This window comes from Ursus arctos, unplaced genomic scaffold (assembly GCF_023065955.2).
Source record: "Ursus arctos isolate Adak ecotype North America unplaced genomic scaffold, UrsArc2.0 scaffold_11, whole genome shotgun sequence".
Lineage (NCBI taxonomy): Eukaryota > Metazoa > Chordata > Mammalia > Carnivora > Ursidae > Ursus > Ursus arctos.
In genome coordinates this window covers 55,131,712-55,145,686 of record NW_026622775.1, presented here as the reverse complement: position 1 = coordinate 55,145,686, position 13,975 = coordinate 55,131,712, and the positions used below count along the sequence as shown (strand labels likewise).

The 13,975-nt window shown below is 39.7% G+C and overlaps 2 protein-coding genes across 15 annotated transcripts in view; one reads left to right on the top strand and one right to left on the bottom strand.

The window, feature by feature from the left end:
- Window positions 1-13,975, bottom strand: part of PALLD (palladin, cytoskeletal associated protein) — a 395,572-nt gene that overhangs the window by 3,166 nt on the left and 378,431 nt on the right. For all 11 annotated transcript variants that reach the window (XM_057310166.1, XM_057310175.1, XM_057310172.1 and 8 more), the window contains 5 exons: window positions 8,830-8,924; window positions 6,559-6,691; window positions 3,548-3,755; window positions 822-987; window positions 151-284 (listed from right to left, as the gene is read on the bottom strand). In XM_057310166.1, the coding sequence (XP_057166149.1) occupies window positions 151-284; window positions 822-987; window positions 3,548-3,755; window positions 6,559-6,691; window positions 8,830-8,924 (736 nt within the window). The remainder of the gene's footprint in view (window positions 1-150; window positions 285-821; window positions 988-3,547; window positions 3,756-6,558; window positions 6,692-8,829; window positions 8,925-13,975) is intronic.
- Window positions 1-13,975, top strand: part of CBR4 (carbonyl reductase 4) — an 87,631-nt gene that overhangs the window by 71,264 nt on the left and 2,392 nt on the right. Inside the window, exon 5 of one of the 4 annotated variants that reach the window (XM_026485592.4) lies at window positions 1,742-5,531. The exons of 2 other annotated variants lie outside the window; for them this stretch is intronic. In XM_026485592.4, coding sequence (XP_026341377.1) covers window positions 1,742-1,791 — 50 coding nt within the window. In that variant the 3' untranslated portion in view covers window positions 1,792-5,531. Of the gene's footprint in view, window positions 1-1,107; window positions 5,532-13,975 lie in introns of those variants that run through there. One more of the 4 variants, XM_057310177.1, reaches the window with a different exon arrangement.

The following is a 13,975-nucleotide window of genomic DNA, read 5'->3' as shown; positions in this document are numbered from 1 at the left end:
TAAATAGAAAGAGAAAGAGCAATATGAAATTCTGGGCAAATAAAACAGTGTAGTTTATAAGCTTATATAAAAGTAATACGATTGGCTGTCCAGATGTCTACTTTTGCATGATTGAATAACTGCAAAGAGATGAGAGGAAGTGGCACTCACTGTAAACATCCAGCCTGGCAGTACAGGACACAATCCCGGCTTCATTCTTGGCTGACACCGTGTACCACCCAGCATCTTCTTTTGTGGCTCCCTGAATGAGCAGGCAGATGTAGCCATGATTATCCTGGTGCATGCTGGAGAAACGGATAAAGTCATTAGGGTTCTCAATTTTTTAAAAGTGGCTTTGGACATGAAGCATCATTTTTAATTAGATCATTAGAAACAGAATTGTGCAAGTAGCGGATAATAGGGTCATACTTATTCTGGAAAGGCTGCTAGCCCCATTAAAGTTAATGGGGGAGAAGAGCAGACATCAAGAGGTTGAATAAATGTACGTACACTTAATTTCTAGTGGCGGATCGGCCTTTGGAAAACCCACTGAATAGTTTCTGTATCACCACTGAAGCAAATAAATTCATCTTTTCTTCTAGGTATGAACACTTAAAAAAAATCACCATGAGATTAACTTAGAACGTGCTTCATCACATACCATTAGAGCTTCCTTGCAGAAGCTTAATTATACATGAGGGTAGAGAGTGATTTTTGTCTTCGATATCATCAATAGCGTGACTCTTATGCAGATGAGTGTGATATACAAAGTGCATCTTTTTATGTACCCTTAGGACCTATTGACCAGACGTGGGTTGAGCTAAGTCACCGTGTATTCTCACCTCACTCGGTCAGTGCTGTGAGTGAGTGATTCATTTTCCTTCTTCCAAAATATCTGAGGCGGTGGCACTCCTGAAACGCGGCACTCCAGTCGCACTGGGTACCCATCAGCAACTCCTGTGTTTTGCAGCTTCTCGATAAACACGGGGGGTTTGTGTGCTTCTTTAGCTAAGGAAACAGGAGATGACTTATCGATCAGTGATACACAAAGGTAGCACTATAAAGAATTCAGAAGCTTTCAGAAACATTGTTTAAATGGATCTTTTATGATACCATTTTTCACTTCAGGTGGTGAGGTGCTAGTCCTCTCTCCAAATCACTCTGTTACCAAGAAGGTTCCTGTGCTTCATTCCACTCATTTATTTCGTCAATTAATTCAAGTCTGACAGGCCCACACAGTGCACTGGCCATCTGCTCCACAGAATGCCTGTCTGACGGGCTGCGTGACACTAAGTCATTGCTAGCATCTGGGATGGCTTCACTAATCATGTCGCCAAGCACGCACAGCCTTTACCAACCACTGCCACCTAGTGACTCTGCGGAGAACAAGTATTTCCAGGAATTGGATCCACTCAAGACTCCCTCCTTGCTGTCAGAAATGTTTGCTATGGAGATTCTGAAGATTTGTAAGTCTTGGCTTAAGTGAGACATACCACAGGATTTGAAGGAGGAAAAGAGCAGGGAGACATCTTTATCTAAACTTGGCAGCTTTAAGTTGTTCCTTATAAACTAGGGATGTACATCCTATAAATTATGAATTCCAATTTGTATTTTTGAAGGAAGCTATAAAAAGATGACTTTTTATTACCCTGAAGGAAGGAAGCCATAAAAGAGACAACTTTATTACTTAGTCTGAAAAAATCAGAACTATTTGTTAATAACCCTCTGAATATTACCATCTGATGGGAAATTGTTTTCATAGATCGTGGTGGAAACAATTTCGGAGAAAGAATAAAGTTCATCATCTTCTGAGCTACCAGTAATGCAGGTGAGGATGCGTGTCTTCACCACCACCCTGGCCTTTGGAGTGACAGATGTAGCAAAGCAAAACGGGGGAGAAACAGATGAAGATGATAAAAACTGCACCTGAAAATTTCAAATACCTAAGACTCTCTAAGACTTTGATGTAGAGGGTTATACTTTTATTGTATTTCACATAATTTCCTGGCCCAGGCTCTTTCGGAGGAAGTGGGAACGGACCTCAATATTCTTGCTGGATCCCAGCTTTGAGAAGAGCATACAAGGTATAAAATGAGCCTTAATGTCAGAGCAACCTCCCATAGCATCACACCCCCCACTTTGGAGCACTGCTGCGCAGGGTAGTGGTGGTGCAGAGCTCCACACAATTTGTTCCTTAGAGAAGGACACAATCCTTACACAGACTGTGACGCCTTACAGCCCCTACTTTACAGGTGGGGGAACTGAGCTGCAGAGACCTCCTCTGTTTGCCAAAGGATGTCGCTAATCCACAAGAGCCGGGCTCGGAACTGATGCCAAAGACGTGAGGCGTCTAATTACTGTGCCCTCTGGCACCTTTCCAGTGCAAGTGCTGACTGAGCACAGGCCAAGATGCTGGGTCTTAGACCCTCACGTCTCAGTCCTGAAGGGCAGATGGGATCCAAGGGAACATTCAACAGAATGCTGAACAGTTTTAGTTGGAGGAGGGATGTTTAGAGGGCTGGATAAAATTGATCCTAGTTGTGTAGGAATATTGAATATCTGATGTAAAATTTGAAAGCATGGCTAGCACACAGCACAACAGCCTAGGTATTTCTGACCTCTGTGTGTGAAAAATGTCCTGGTGCTTTTATTAGAATCACTAGCCAGGATTTAGCCCGGACCTTCTGGACTTTATTCTCACAGCTACTCTATTTCTTGAAAGAGCTCAGTGGCTCACAGTGTGGGGAAGAGCACTAGGAGTCGTCAGACCACGTGAGTCCAGCCTCACCCTCAGTTTATTAAACAGGGCCCTGGGAAAGTCACTTACTCTAACTTCCACACCTGTAAAATGAAGAAAATTTGCTCCAATTATCTGTGACGGTTTTTGTGAGGACCAGCTGTGATAATGTCAACAAAGCACTTTGCAAATAAGGGTATGAGAAATCAACATTCTTTTAAAAAAGAGAACAGATAACACTCTTATGCTCAGCTCCTAAGGATATTATAAACCTTCCTTATCTAAGAGTAAGACTTTATATAATATTATGTAATTTTATGAAATTTACCTAACAGTATAATTCATTAAAAAGCAAATCTGAATTTGATGACACTGGGTGTGGATGATAATGTTTAAAATTTTTGAATTTTGATGCCACTGCACATTATTTTAAAAAGTAGGTAGAACTTTATGCATGAGCATAAGTTGGTGATACATAAATTCTTATATATCAAGTTTGGTTCTGGAATCCATGACACCAGAATCCAATCTATGTAACACTGGAGGCCAACACACGCTTGAGGACTAGAACAACCCAGAACAGCTGCTAAACTCCTCTTCTCTCTTGGCCAGGCTAATGGGAGACAGGAAAGATAAATAATAATGGCTACACTGAAAAAAATGTTTCTGATTTGCTAATAAGCCTTATGTCCTAATTGGCTATTTTGATGATACAATCTATTTTCTCAGCAGTTTGATTTATTTCCATATTGGTTAATAATGCAGGATTAATCTACATTTCTGAATCTGATAATTCATTCTGAGAGGAAAAAAATTGACCGACTTGCTTACCAGCAACCACAAGCTCCAGGCTGAATGAGTTTTGTCCTGCTCGATTGGTGGCTATACACGTGTAGATGCCGGCGTCTCGTGAGGTGACTGGCTCTATGATCAGAGAGTGCACCCCGTTCTCGCGCACGAGCATCTTGTGAGCACTGTCGGGGCGTATAGGTTTTCCATCTAGTTGCCAGCTTAGATCTGGCGTTGGTAGCCCACTGACCTAAACCAGAAGGAGCATATAAATTTCTCTAATACTGAAACAAAATGGAATCATGAATAGCTAAGGAACCACCATAAATCCCTCCTTCGGGAATACGAGAGATGGCTTTTAGTGTCAGCGCATGTTGCTCTTTTGCCCAACCTCGCAATGGCTTCCTAAGCCATCATGGCCTCACTTCTAAACATCTCTTGTAGAGCGACCTAGAGAAAAGTAAAATGGGGATTTTAAAAATTTCTGTTCTTGTCTTAGCTCACCAGGGTTATAAAGCTTACTGGGATGATGTCAGCACAGGGCTCTGAGCTCTTTGGAAAAAGGTGTCCAACCACAGTAACAGGAACACATACTCAGCTGACATGTATACGCTATAAAGCTTGTTATCAAAGGGTTGCCATAGCTATGGAGACATCAGTTAATGCATCCATCAGCACAAAGAGCTATTATTATTTTATACTCCTTGAAACTAAGTAACAAGAGCAATATGAAATTACCCAGAAAGCCATCTCAACAAATTAGCATCACAATGGAAACATAAAATCCTGAAACCATGACAGTTGTGTTGACCAGAGATCAGATAAAAGCACATTTAATTGCTAATAACACATTGTGCTGTGAAGGGTAGGGATGGTTGCCATCTGTCAGCTCTTTATAGTTTTGCCCTTGATTGTGAAAGGGAAGAAAAGCACCATTATAAGGAAAGCTTTTGTTTTGTTTTTACACCGCCATCCCAAATTTACTAGTGGGAAATTGCATACAAAAAGATGTCAGTTGGGACTGTAAAGTAATTCTTTTGAAAACCTCGCTCTGCCAAATTCCATTCTTGCTGTGTGATACTCATTTACACTGCCTACAAGGTGCCTCCCTCTGTACAGGTAACAAAGGTTTCGAGAATTTAAGGGAGAAAAAGGAAGTGAACTTAAAGTACTGGTTAAAGGACGAAGACATTTTGGAAAACAAAGACAGCAGTAGTTAACTTGGCTACTGAGAGGGTCAGCCTCTCTGTCCTCCCGTCTGTGTCCCCCGGCGTTCCACGTAAGCTGCTTTACCTGTTTGGAGAGCACCAGAGGCGGCGTGGAGGAAGAGGGAGTGCACACCTCTGGTCAGGCCCTTCCCAGGCTTAGAAGTAAAGTGGCACTGCTTGTTCCCATCTTGCTAGGTTAGATCCTGACCAAGGCCATGGTGTGCGCAGTAGGACAATCACTCAAGGCGCTGTGCACACTCAACCCACCTAATTCCCAGTGCATCTATGCCAGTGGACAGAGTTAATCACATTAAGGCAAAGGGAAAATTCCCGGGTCTTCTACCCTATTCGAACTCCAGCCCTTCTGGTTGTGCAAAGAATCTAAGGTCATTGTAAGCAGATCATGATTTGAATGAAAGCATGCTCTCAGCTGATAGGAAATGGGAGAGGCATGAGCAGATGTTACTGGTGGAGCTGGGTTCGTTATTTTCCCTTAGCACTTAGTACCAAGTCAAGGGTAGTCAGCTTCTGGGAATGTACCTAACGGGTTAAAAGGCTTTTTTGGGGGGAAAATCTATCTGTTGCTTTAGTGAAAGGCTTATTTTCATGATTTTGTTTTCTTCTTAAAGCGTAAATATATTGATAATTTTTTTCTTAAAAAATGTAGATTTTTTTAGACCCTTTTTACACATAACATAATAATCCCTTGGTATCATCTAATAATCTAAAAATTTCCTGTTGACTCAAATGTTGTTTTATAGGTGGTCTGTATGGATTCTTTATAGACCAAAAATAAATACACATATGCTGAAACTCAATTTTTGTGCTTATACTGTAAAAAGAATTATGTTGGAAAAATACTTTTGTTAAGAGTACTTTTTTTTCCTTTTGAAGATTTTATTTATTTGACAGAGCACATGCAGGGTGAGGGACAGAAGGAGAGGGAGTGGCAGACTCCCTGCTGAACAGGAAGCCCGATGCAGGGCTGGATCCCAGGACCTGGGGATCATGACCCAAGCCAAGGCAGACGCTTAACTGACTGAGCCACCCAGGTACCCCAAGAGTACTTTTTTAAAAAAAATACATTTGTATAAACCCAGATTTAATCATCCAAGCGTCTTATATTTGTGTTGTGCAATCCCAGAGAGAACCAGCAGAGGGAGCCCAAATTTTAAAAAACCTTATCCATATTTATGAACTAAAATTTAAGATCAATAAATAATGGGGCAAAAAACCAAAGCAATCAAAAAAATTTCACAGCGGTGGTTATTAACATTTCTGGTCTCGAGGTCCTTTGAGAAAATGATGAAAGCTGTATCATACACAATCTTGTATGCGATTTCAGAACTCACACCTAATGAAACCTGCCTACGCAGCGGCCCTGGGGTAAGCAGCCCTGCTGTGAAATGGGTAAGAGAAGGATGTCACTCTAACTTCTCCTAGAAATGGGAGGAATAAAAGAGTAGATACATGGCTACAAAATTTATATGAAAAAAGAATGAAGATAAACTAATTATTAGGACATGACAGATTTAACACATTTATCACTTCAACAAAATGGTAAACTTAAAGGGAAAAAAACCTCCCAGTGACTCTGTACAGTATGGTATGTGGGGTTCTAAATAAAGAACACATTTAATAAAAATTTCAGAGTAAAGGTAAGGAATGACAGAATAGTATATAAACATCCAGTATATGTCACTCTTTTTTTTTTTTCTTGTAGGCTGTAAACATTTTAAGGGTGTGCACCTTACATAATTTCCCTAAAAGGGACTCAGTGAGAAATGGCAGTAAGAGGGGAGGGGGAAGGGAGCAAGAGATTTGCAGGCAGTAATAAACTCTTACTTTACAATCCATTCTGCAGAGTTTTCCTTCTTGAACGGTTAGATCTCCAGGAGCCTGCAGGAAGTGAGGTCTGAAGAATCGCTCTTGAATTGGTTCATTTTCATCTCCACTGTCCCTTGATCTAGAACGAGGCCTTAGGACAAGACAGATTATAAACAGAAAGATGGAAAAAAAGGAAGGAACAAAGGGGTAGGGGGAGGGAGGAAGACAGAAGTTATTTTCAGGCTCTTGATTTTCTTAATAATACGTGGAGTAATAATATAATTTCTTTACCTGATTCCTACTCCTAAAGTTTACACATAAAGTCAGAAAAGTTAGCAAAATCTCGTTTCATTTGCAAGTTTATTATGAATTTAATAGTCTGATAATTACAGAACTTAAACAATTCTATCCTAATCCTTAAAGCTAATACAAATCATAAAAGGGGAAATGGGAAAAAATGAAGTACTCTATATTAACCTATTTTTTTCTAAATAAATATTTTTGAGAGCTGTATGAGAAGTAGCAGCAGCTGTTGCTCATTTATTACCAAATCTTTTCCCAACAGAAAGTAAAACTTCCCACTGTGATTTGAAATTTATAGGAAATTAAAATTTATTATTTTGTAAAACTATATCTTTCTAATCAAAATTCCTTTTCATATCAACCAGGAAAACAAATTATATTTTTTAACTTTAAAATAAAATTGTGAAAATCTCCCAGATTTTGTGCGTCTCTCTTGCTTTTGAGTATGTTGCTAGAGAAACCTTTCAGAACACCACCAATTTAAAGTAACTGCAGGGAAGATGTAAGAAAGGAAGAAGGTATTGAACATAAATGGTCACTAATCACTAGAAGGGAAGTTTAAAAACACTTAACTAGAAAAAAGAGTAGAACAAACGAAAGGTCAGTGTCACAGGCTAATAATTACCAGCTTTTTTATATCGTTTACTGTTCTCCAAGTACAGATCTAATTTCTGAGCAGAATGCTTTTCTAGGAGACAGTAATCCATGGAAAAGCTAAAATACATTGAAGACGCAAGAAAGGCAGAAGAACGATGCAAGCGAACGGATGTGCTACTAAACCCATTGTGTTTGTAGCCATATACACAGGCCTAGGTTCTTGTGAACAGATAGGCCCCAAACAAGTTAGGATATTAAACCCCCATGTGTTTAGGTATCAGAACTGTCTTCCAAATTGTTGAGCAAAGGGCTCTGTGCGTCCAGTCACAGAAGGTGTAGACAGAGCACTCGTCTGGTGCTTCCTCAGTGTTCCTGGCTGACCTTCTGTGAGCCTAACTTAGTATATATACATTCATTCTCTTCACCACCAGTGTTTGCATCTGTGGCCCGCAGCTTACAGTCAGGGCCACTGGAGCGGGCTCTGTAAAATATCTAAATAGGAACCCAAGATGACAGGCTGGGTGACTTACCCTATTTTTTTTAAGCGCAAATACGTTACTAGGAAGTGCTATCCTTTCCTCGTCCCTGCCTACTATTATTCCGTCAACATCCTCGCATGAGCTCAGGGTGACTAGGAATAGAAAGCACACTCTATTGTTAGCAAGTACTTGCTGAGCATTTATTTATTTATTTTTTTATTTTTATTTATTTATTTTTTTAAAGATTTTATTTATTTATTCAACAGAGATAGAGACAGCCAGCGAGAGAGAGAACACAAGCAGGGGGAGTGGGAGAGGAAGAAGCAGGCTCATAGCAGAAGAGCCTGATGTGGGGATCGATCCCGGAACGCCGGGATCACGCCCTGAGCCGAAGGCAGGCGCTTAACCGCTGTGCCACCCAGGCGCCCCTTGCTGAGCATTTAGAATAGGGCACATCTTACCTACAAAACTGTCAGCTAAACTGTTTCGAACTAAGGGACTGAAAAGTGAACATTAGCAAACTAGCCGATTTTAAGAAATTTAGTGGCAATAATTGTCAGGGCTAGTCTAGACAGCTGCTGGTTGGAGCAGTTTGGTTTTGAATGTGTACCATTTAACAGTATTTTCATGTTAATGTGCCTGCCATTTAAAGGTGTTGAGTCTTGACTGCTTCATACATAAACTGGGCCCTATTTAACAAATTAGTGATAGCAACTGTCTGTTCCTTTCCCTTTTCTGAATTGCAACGGAGTAGAATAATCAAGGAGCCAGGCAATGGATACACCGTATTCACATTCTTCTGTCTTCTGTGTTCACTGTTTCGTGGTCACACCATGATTCTAATAGTGTTCAATTTACAGTAATAACTACAAACAGTAGTAACACCTACAGGAAAGAACATGTGAAATACCTTCTGACATGAGGATGGCCTGAGGGAGAGCGGGGACTGCGACCTCTTTGGTTGACAGCCTGTACCATTAGGCGTCCAGTACAACTGATGCGGCCCTGGCAGAGACATCAGGAAAAGACGTGATTTGCCGTGCAAAACAACTAACCATTAAGCACCATGTTTACTGTTCTGTTCTCCGTAAGACATTATTTCTTAACAAACCAATACGCCATATTAGTAAAAGACACCAATCCTTCTCAGAAATGTACCTTCCCTGAGTTAAACTCCTTGGTAAACTCTGTATTTGTTTAAGGAACTGGGTGACTAGGTCTTTCTTTGAACTACTAAAAAAGCTTTTCTGTTTTATCTAGAATGGTATTTAAAATGACAGTCCTTACTGAATTAATCATAATCTGCTACGGTTTCCCTAACACATGAAGTTGAATTATAAAACATAGCAGGAGGACATTAACTGTCTTGCGGGAATTCCATTTTCATGGTCAAGTATCTATTGGTTGTAGCTAATTCTGAAATCTAACTAGATGATTTTAGTTTCCTGACAGATCTCTTTAGTTAGTAATATATATATATATTAAATGTTAGTCGTATTCCTTCTAAAAACCATATATCAGAAGAGATGCCAGCATGATGAAAGGAGCATTATGTGAGAAGTACGCAGGGGGATGACGAGGACAGTAGAATGACTATAGGTCTCCATCTTCCCATGAAATGAGCATAGTCGTGATTTAAAGCAGTGAGATATCTAAAATATGTGGGTTGTATGATACAGGCCTATCTAATGAAAAGCTGTATTTTCTCTCTCAAGTTTTATCTCTTAAATTTCTCAACTTGAAAAACTGATATAAATGCTGTCATAGGATAGACAAAAGTAATACTTAGAGGACTCAGAGGACATGAATAAATCACCATTGTTACTTTGGCTTTTTATTTTAGCCCCTTCTTTTAATTTTTTTCCTCTTACTAGTAGAGTAGCAAAATAGATGATTTTCTCCTCTTACATCCCAGGAGAATGTGAGCAGTTCTACTTCTAGATCCTGACGATGGCCAGAGGGAACAGCAAGAGGGGAAGAATGAGAAGCAGATCGTTAATGATTAGACTTAGGGATTCCGAGCTCCCAGTGGATGAGCCGCCCTCAGGCGCACTTACAGCCCAAATTTACCACTGACTCTCATTTTGCCAGGTTGCCAGTGTAGACAGGTAACAGAAGCAAAGGTGTTCTGTATGTTTTGAGGAACTGCTGAGTTCCACCCGAGAGTGAACTGGGGCAAGGGAGCACAGTGGTGGAGGGGACACAGAGAAACCCCGTGGCAGGATTCGGTGAAGGGCAGGAATCCAGTCAGCAGGGCTGTCCAGTCTCCCCCCAGCCTGGACTTCTTTGGGGCCTTGACCACTCCGAAAAGGCAAAGACAACATAGTGCTGTAATACAGACAGGAGAACTAGGAACTACCACACAAAGTGGAGGTTGTAAAGAAGCAAAACTGAAGTAGTCTTATCCCATTAGATATGTAACCTCCTCTAGCATTCACAGTATTTGCTATTGAGGTCAAATTTAAACACTGCCTTTCTTGAAAATTTCCAAGGAGGCACGAACTGTAATGTTATTAGGGGGATTATTTCTAACTTAGACTTGTTCTTTCTAAAGTTCAGGCCACACGATGTAAATTCTCTCATGCTAAGCTCTTGGCAAACACTTGGAAGTCCCCCTAAGCTAGCCTGAAATCTGAAAATTAATTTCATCTAACCTCCCCAAATCTATGCCTGCTACAAAAAATCTAGACATGACTGACTTAGGAGACCCCGTTAACATTACCCAACTGATGCATCATGGCAGCTGCTTTAACAAGCGAACATGTAAGATCCATTGATTCTTCTGGGGGCTAAAGAGGGGGGATTTTGTTTTGCTTTACACAAATAGCTTCAAAACTGCAGTGATATGGGATGTGGCTTCCTTACTATTTGCTTCGCTACTTAAGCAGTTCATTTTAATCTGGATAGATTAAAATAGATTTATATAATTTGGATAGATTTTTTCCTTGTGGTTTAAAACCCAGACGATCCACAAGGGAAGTTGACATCAACTAATCATTTATGCGGTTAGAAAAAGATGTAAGTTAAATTCAGCCTTTAACCTTGAATTTGGGGAAGCAGATAAAAAAATTTTCTCTAACCTGGATTTGAGTTTTGACTTTCTTAAGACTTTGGGCAAAAAACCAAGTTTGTTCAAGACTTTGTGTCTTCTTCCGTAAAAACCAGGGCACTAGATCTGTCTCACACAGATGTTGTAAAGATTAAATGATACAACCTAAGATGATTTTTATCTTTAAAATATCAAATAGATCTTGATATCATAAATTAACACTATTAGTCATCCTGGGTATTGTTTTACTAGACATTATATATGCACAGACATGCACCAAGATGATTTTTAAGGGTCCTGACACCTTGATTGACTCCAATAAATTTCTCCAAGTGGTTATACTTTGCCTGAGTATGCTCTTAAGTCCTTTTTTTGATAAGTCCTTTTCTTGATTCTTTCAAATACCTCTTTTAACGACAGTCTCCCCTGCCCCTCAGTGCTCTTAATGCTGGGATGAGTCTTAGTTTCCTTTGTATGACCCTCCTTAGCTCTGGAGTCAGCCTAGGTTTGTAAACCAGGCCTGTCCCTTACAACTGAGTGACGTTAGTCAGGTAATTTAACCTCCTGAGTTTCCTTATCTAGAAAATAGGACCATACAGTTAATCAATCTTGCATGGGTTCTTATGAAGATCAAATGAGTTAATAGGTGTGTAAAGTACTCAGTCTTGTGTTTTGCACATAGTAAACACTCAAAATGTTAAATTATTACAGCACTGAGTATGGATATAATAACGACCAGATGGACATGAAGTATCCCTTAGAATTGTTTTAAAAGTTTGTTTTTTTATATGCAGTGGGGTTTTCTTTCTTCTTTTCTTTAGTTATTAGGATATAATTTACTCCAAAGGAAAAACTTATGCTACTGCTTGGACGGTGCCAGGCACACTGGTATATTCAATGTGTTCATTTATGTAATGGCTGCATTTGAGGCATAAGATAAAAGATGTCCTACTCAACTCTAACCATTAGACTCTGCTTAGGAAAAGCCCTGACTCCTCTTCCCTCTCCAAAAAATAGGGTCAACAGATTGGCATACTACTCCCTAAAGATTACACACTTCTACAATGTTTTCAAGGTTTTTACTGCTACTGCTTAGAACCACATACACAAATACTGCCACAGAATATCTTTACCCAAATTTAAGAAACAGGAGTATGTCACCATTTGCCACCTTTTAAACTCCTACAACATGTTTCAATTCTGAACATAAAAGGGAAAGGCAGGATCTTAAGGAGGAAGAATTGTTAGTTTGATAATACAGTGATATTGGCTAAATATGTATTACTAACCAATAAATGACCAGGAGCATTTAGAAAGCATCCAAACTAACAAGTTGTATAATTCTGACTTTTTTTTTGGGGGGGGGGAACCCCCAGAAGTCAGTGAAACACTTTTGAAAAGATACACGCAATTGAAAGTTCAGATTTTTAAGTCTGGTCGTCTTACTTATGAAGGTCATACAAAATTCTCATCGTGCTAAGGCGCCAATTAACCCCAGTAATCGTGACTACCAGGCTCTGATGCACGTCAGTGCTGCTGCCTTTGCTTTTAACTTCCTCATTGCTATCCACTTTATTATTAACACATGAAGGAATAATGGAAGTGAATGTTTAAAGTTCGAAAGGAGCCAGGAAACCTTCTAATGCTAAAACAAAACACAAGCAAACCCACTTCTTAAATTTAATTCAGCTGTGTGTTACTTTTCTATTCCAAACAAATCCACAGAGTTTAAAGCTATAGAACAAGTAATAAGTTTGAATTTTTAAAGTGATTATGTATTAAACATCCAGCTTGTAAAGATTATTTATGCCTCATGCAAGGCCAATTATTTATATAATAAGGAAATAACATTTATATTTCCTAGCTTATGAAATTTAACTGTGGCACACAGGTCTTTGTAAAAGCTTGCCACTTGTATACATAATGCAATTTGAGGAAACATCAAGTTGCAAAACAGCCCTTCCAAGCTCCAAGTGCAGCACAGGGTAACTTAGCAACACAACAAAACAAAGTAAAACATTCCTGTTTAGATTTAGTTGTGTCTTAAAGATAGGATTAGAGTCTACAACTGCATCTGTGATTCTCATGTTGGCATTCTGTTTGGTGTAGCACTGCATAATCACTCGTTATTTCACTCAACTATGTGACCGCGTCGGTCTCTCATGAGCTGCTGTCGCAGCGCGCGGAGTGTGACACACAGTGTCCACTGTGTGTTTAGAGCTGTGTGTTCCGTCCCAAGTAGAATTTGGATGCCGCCAACAATATCTGATGTGTTTCTTATTCCCAGAAGATGAACCCAGGTGGAAAAATATTCTATAAAATATTCTGCTGAACTTTAGTATTTCTCTCTTTCCTTGGTTCTCACCCTTTCTCTTGGCTGCTCTCTGTAATTACTTTCCACTGCTCAGGAAAGCTCTGCCGTCTGTGTTTCATTACTGAACTCATTTTTCCACTCCAGCCTTTTCCTCTTTCCCTCGGTCATTTCACATCATGTACACTACAGTGTACCAGAAAAAATAGATGTAGTTGTCTCCCTTTCAAACCAAATACATTTAAAAAGTGAAAAAAAGTTGAAGGTAACCAAAGGGCACCAAGGAATTGGGGAGTCAAGTTTTCGTTTGACTATATGTTACGCTTTTGGGATTACTGTACCCTAAAAAACTCAGCTTGGACTTTTCAGATTTTTCTCAGTGCCTCATATCATGTTTCTTTTAAATCATGTTTGTTTGTTTGTTTTTTAAAGATTTTATTTATTTATGAGAGAGCGCGCACGCATGAGCGAGTACGAATGGGGGAGGGGCAGAGGGAAAAACAGACTCCCCACTGAGCGGGGAGCGCTCCATCCCAGGACCCTGAGACGGTGATCTGAGCCATCCAGGCGCCCCTCAAAATATGTTTTAATTCACAAACTACAAGAATGGCAAAATACCTTAATATACAGTAACAAAATAGAGATGAAAACTGTTAAACATTTCTATTATGGTATTCCCAGAAACAACAAATGATG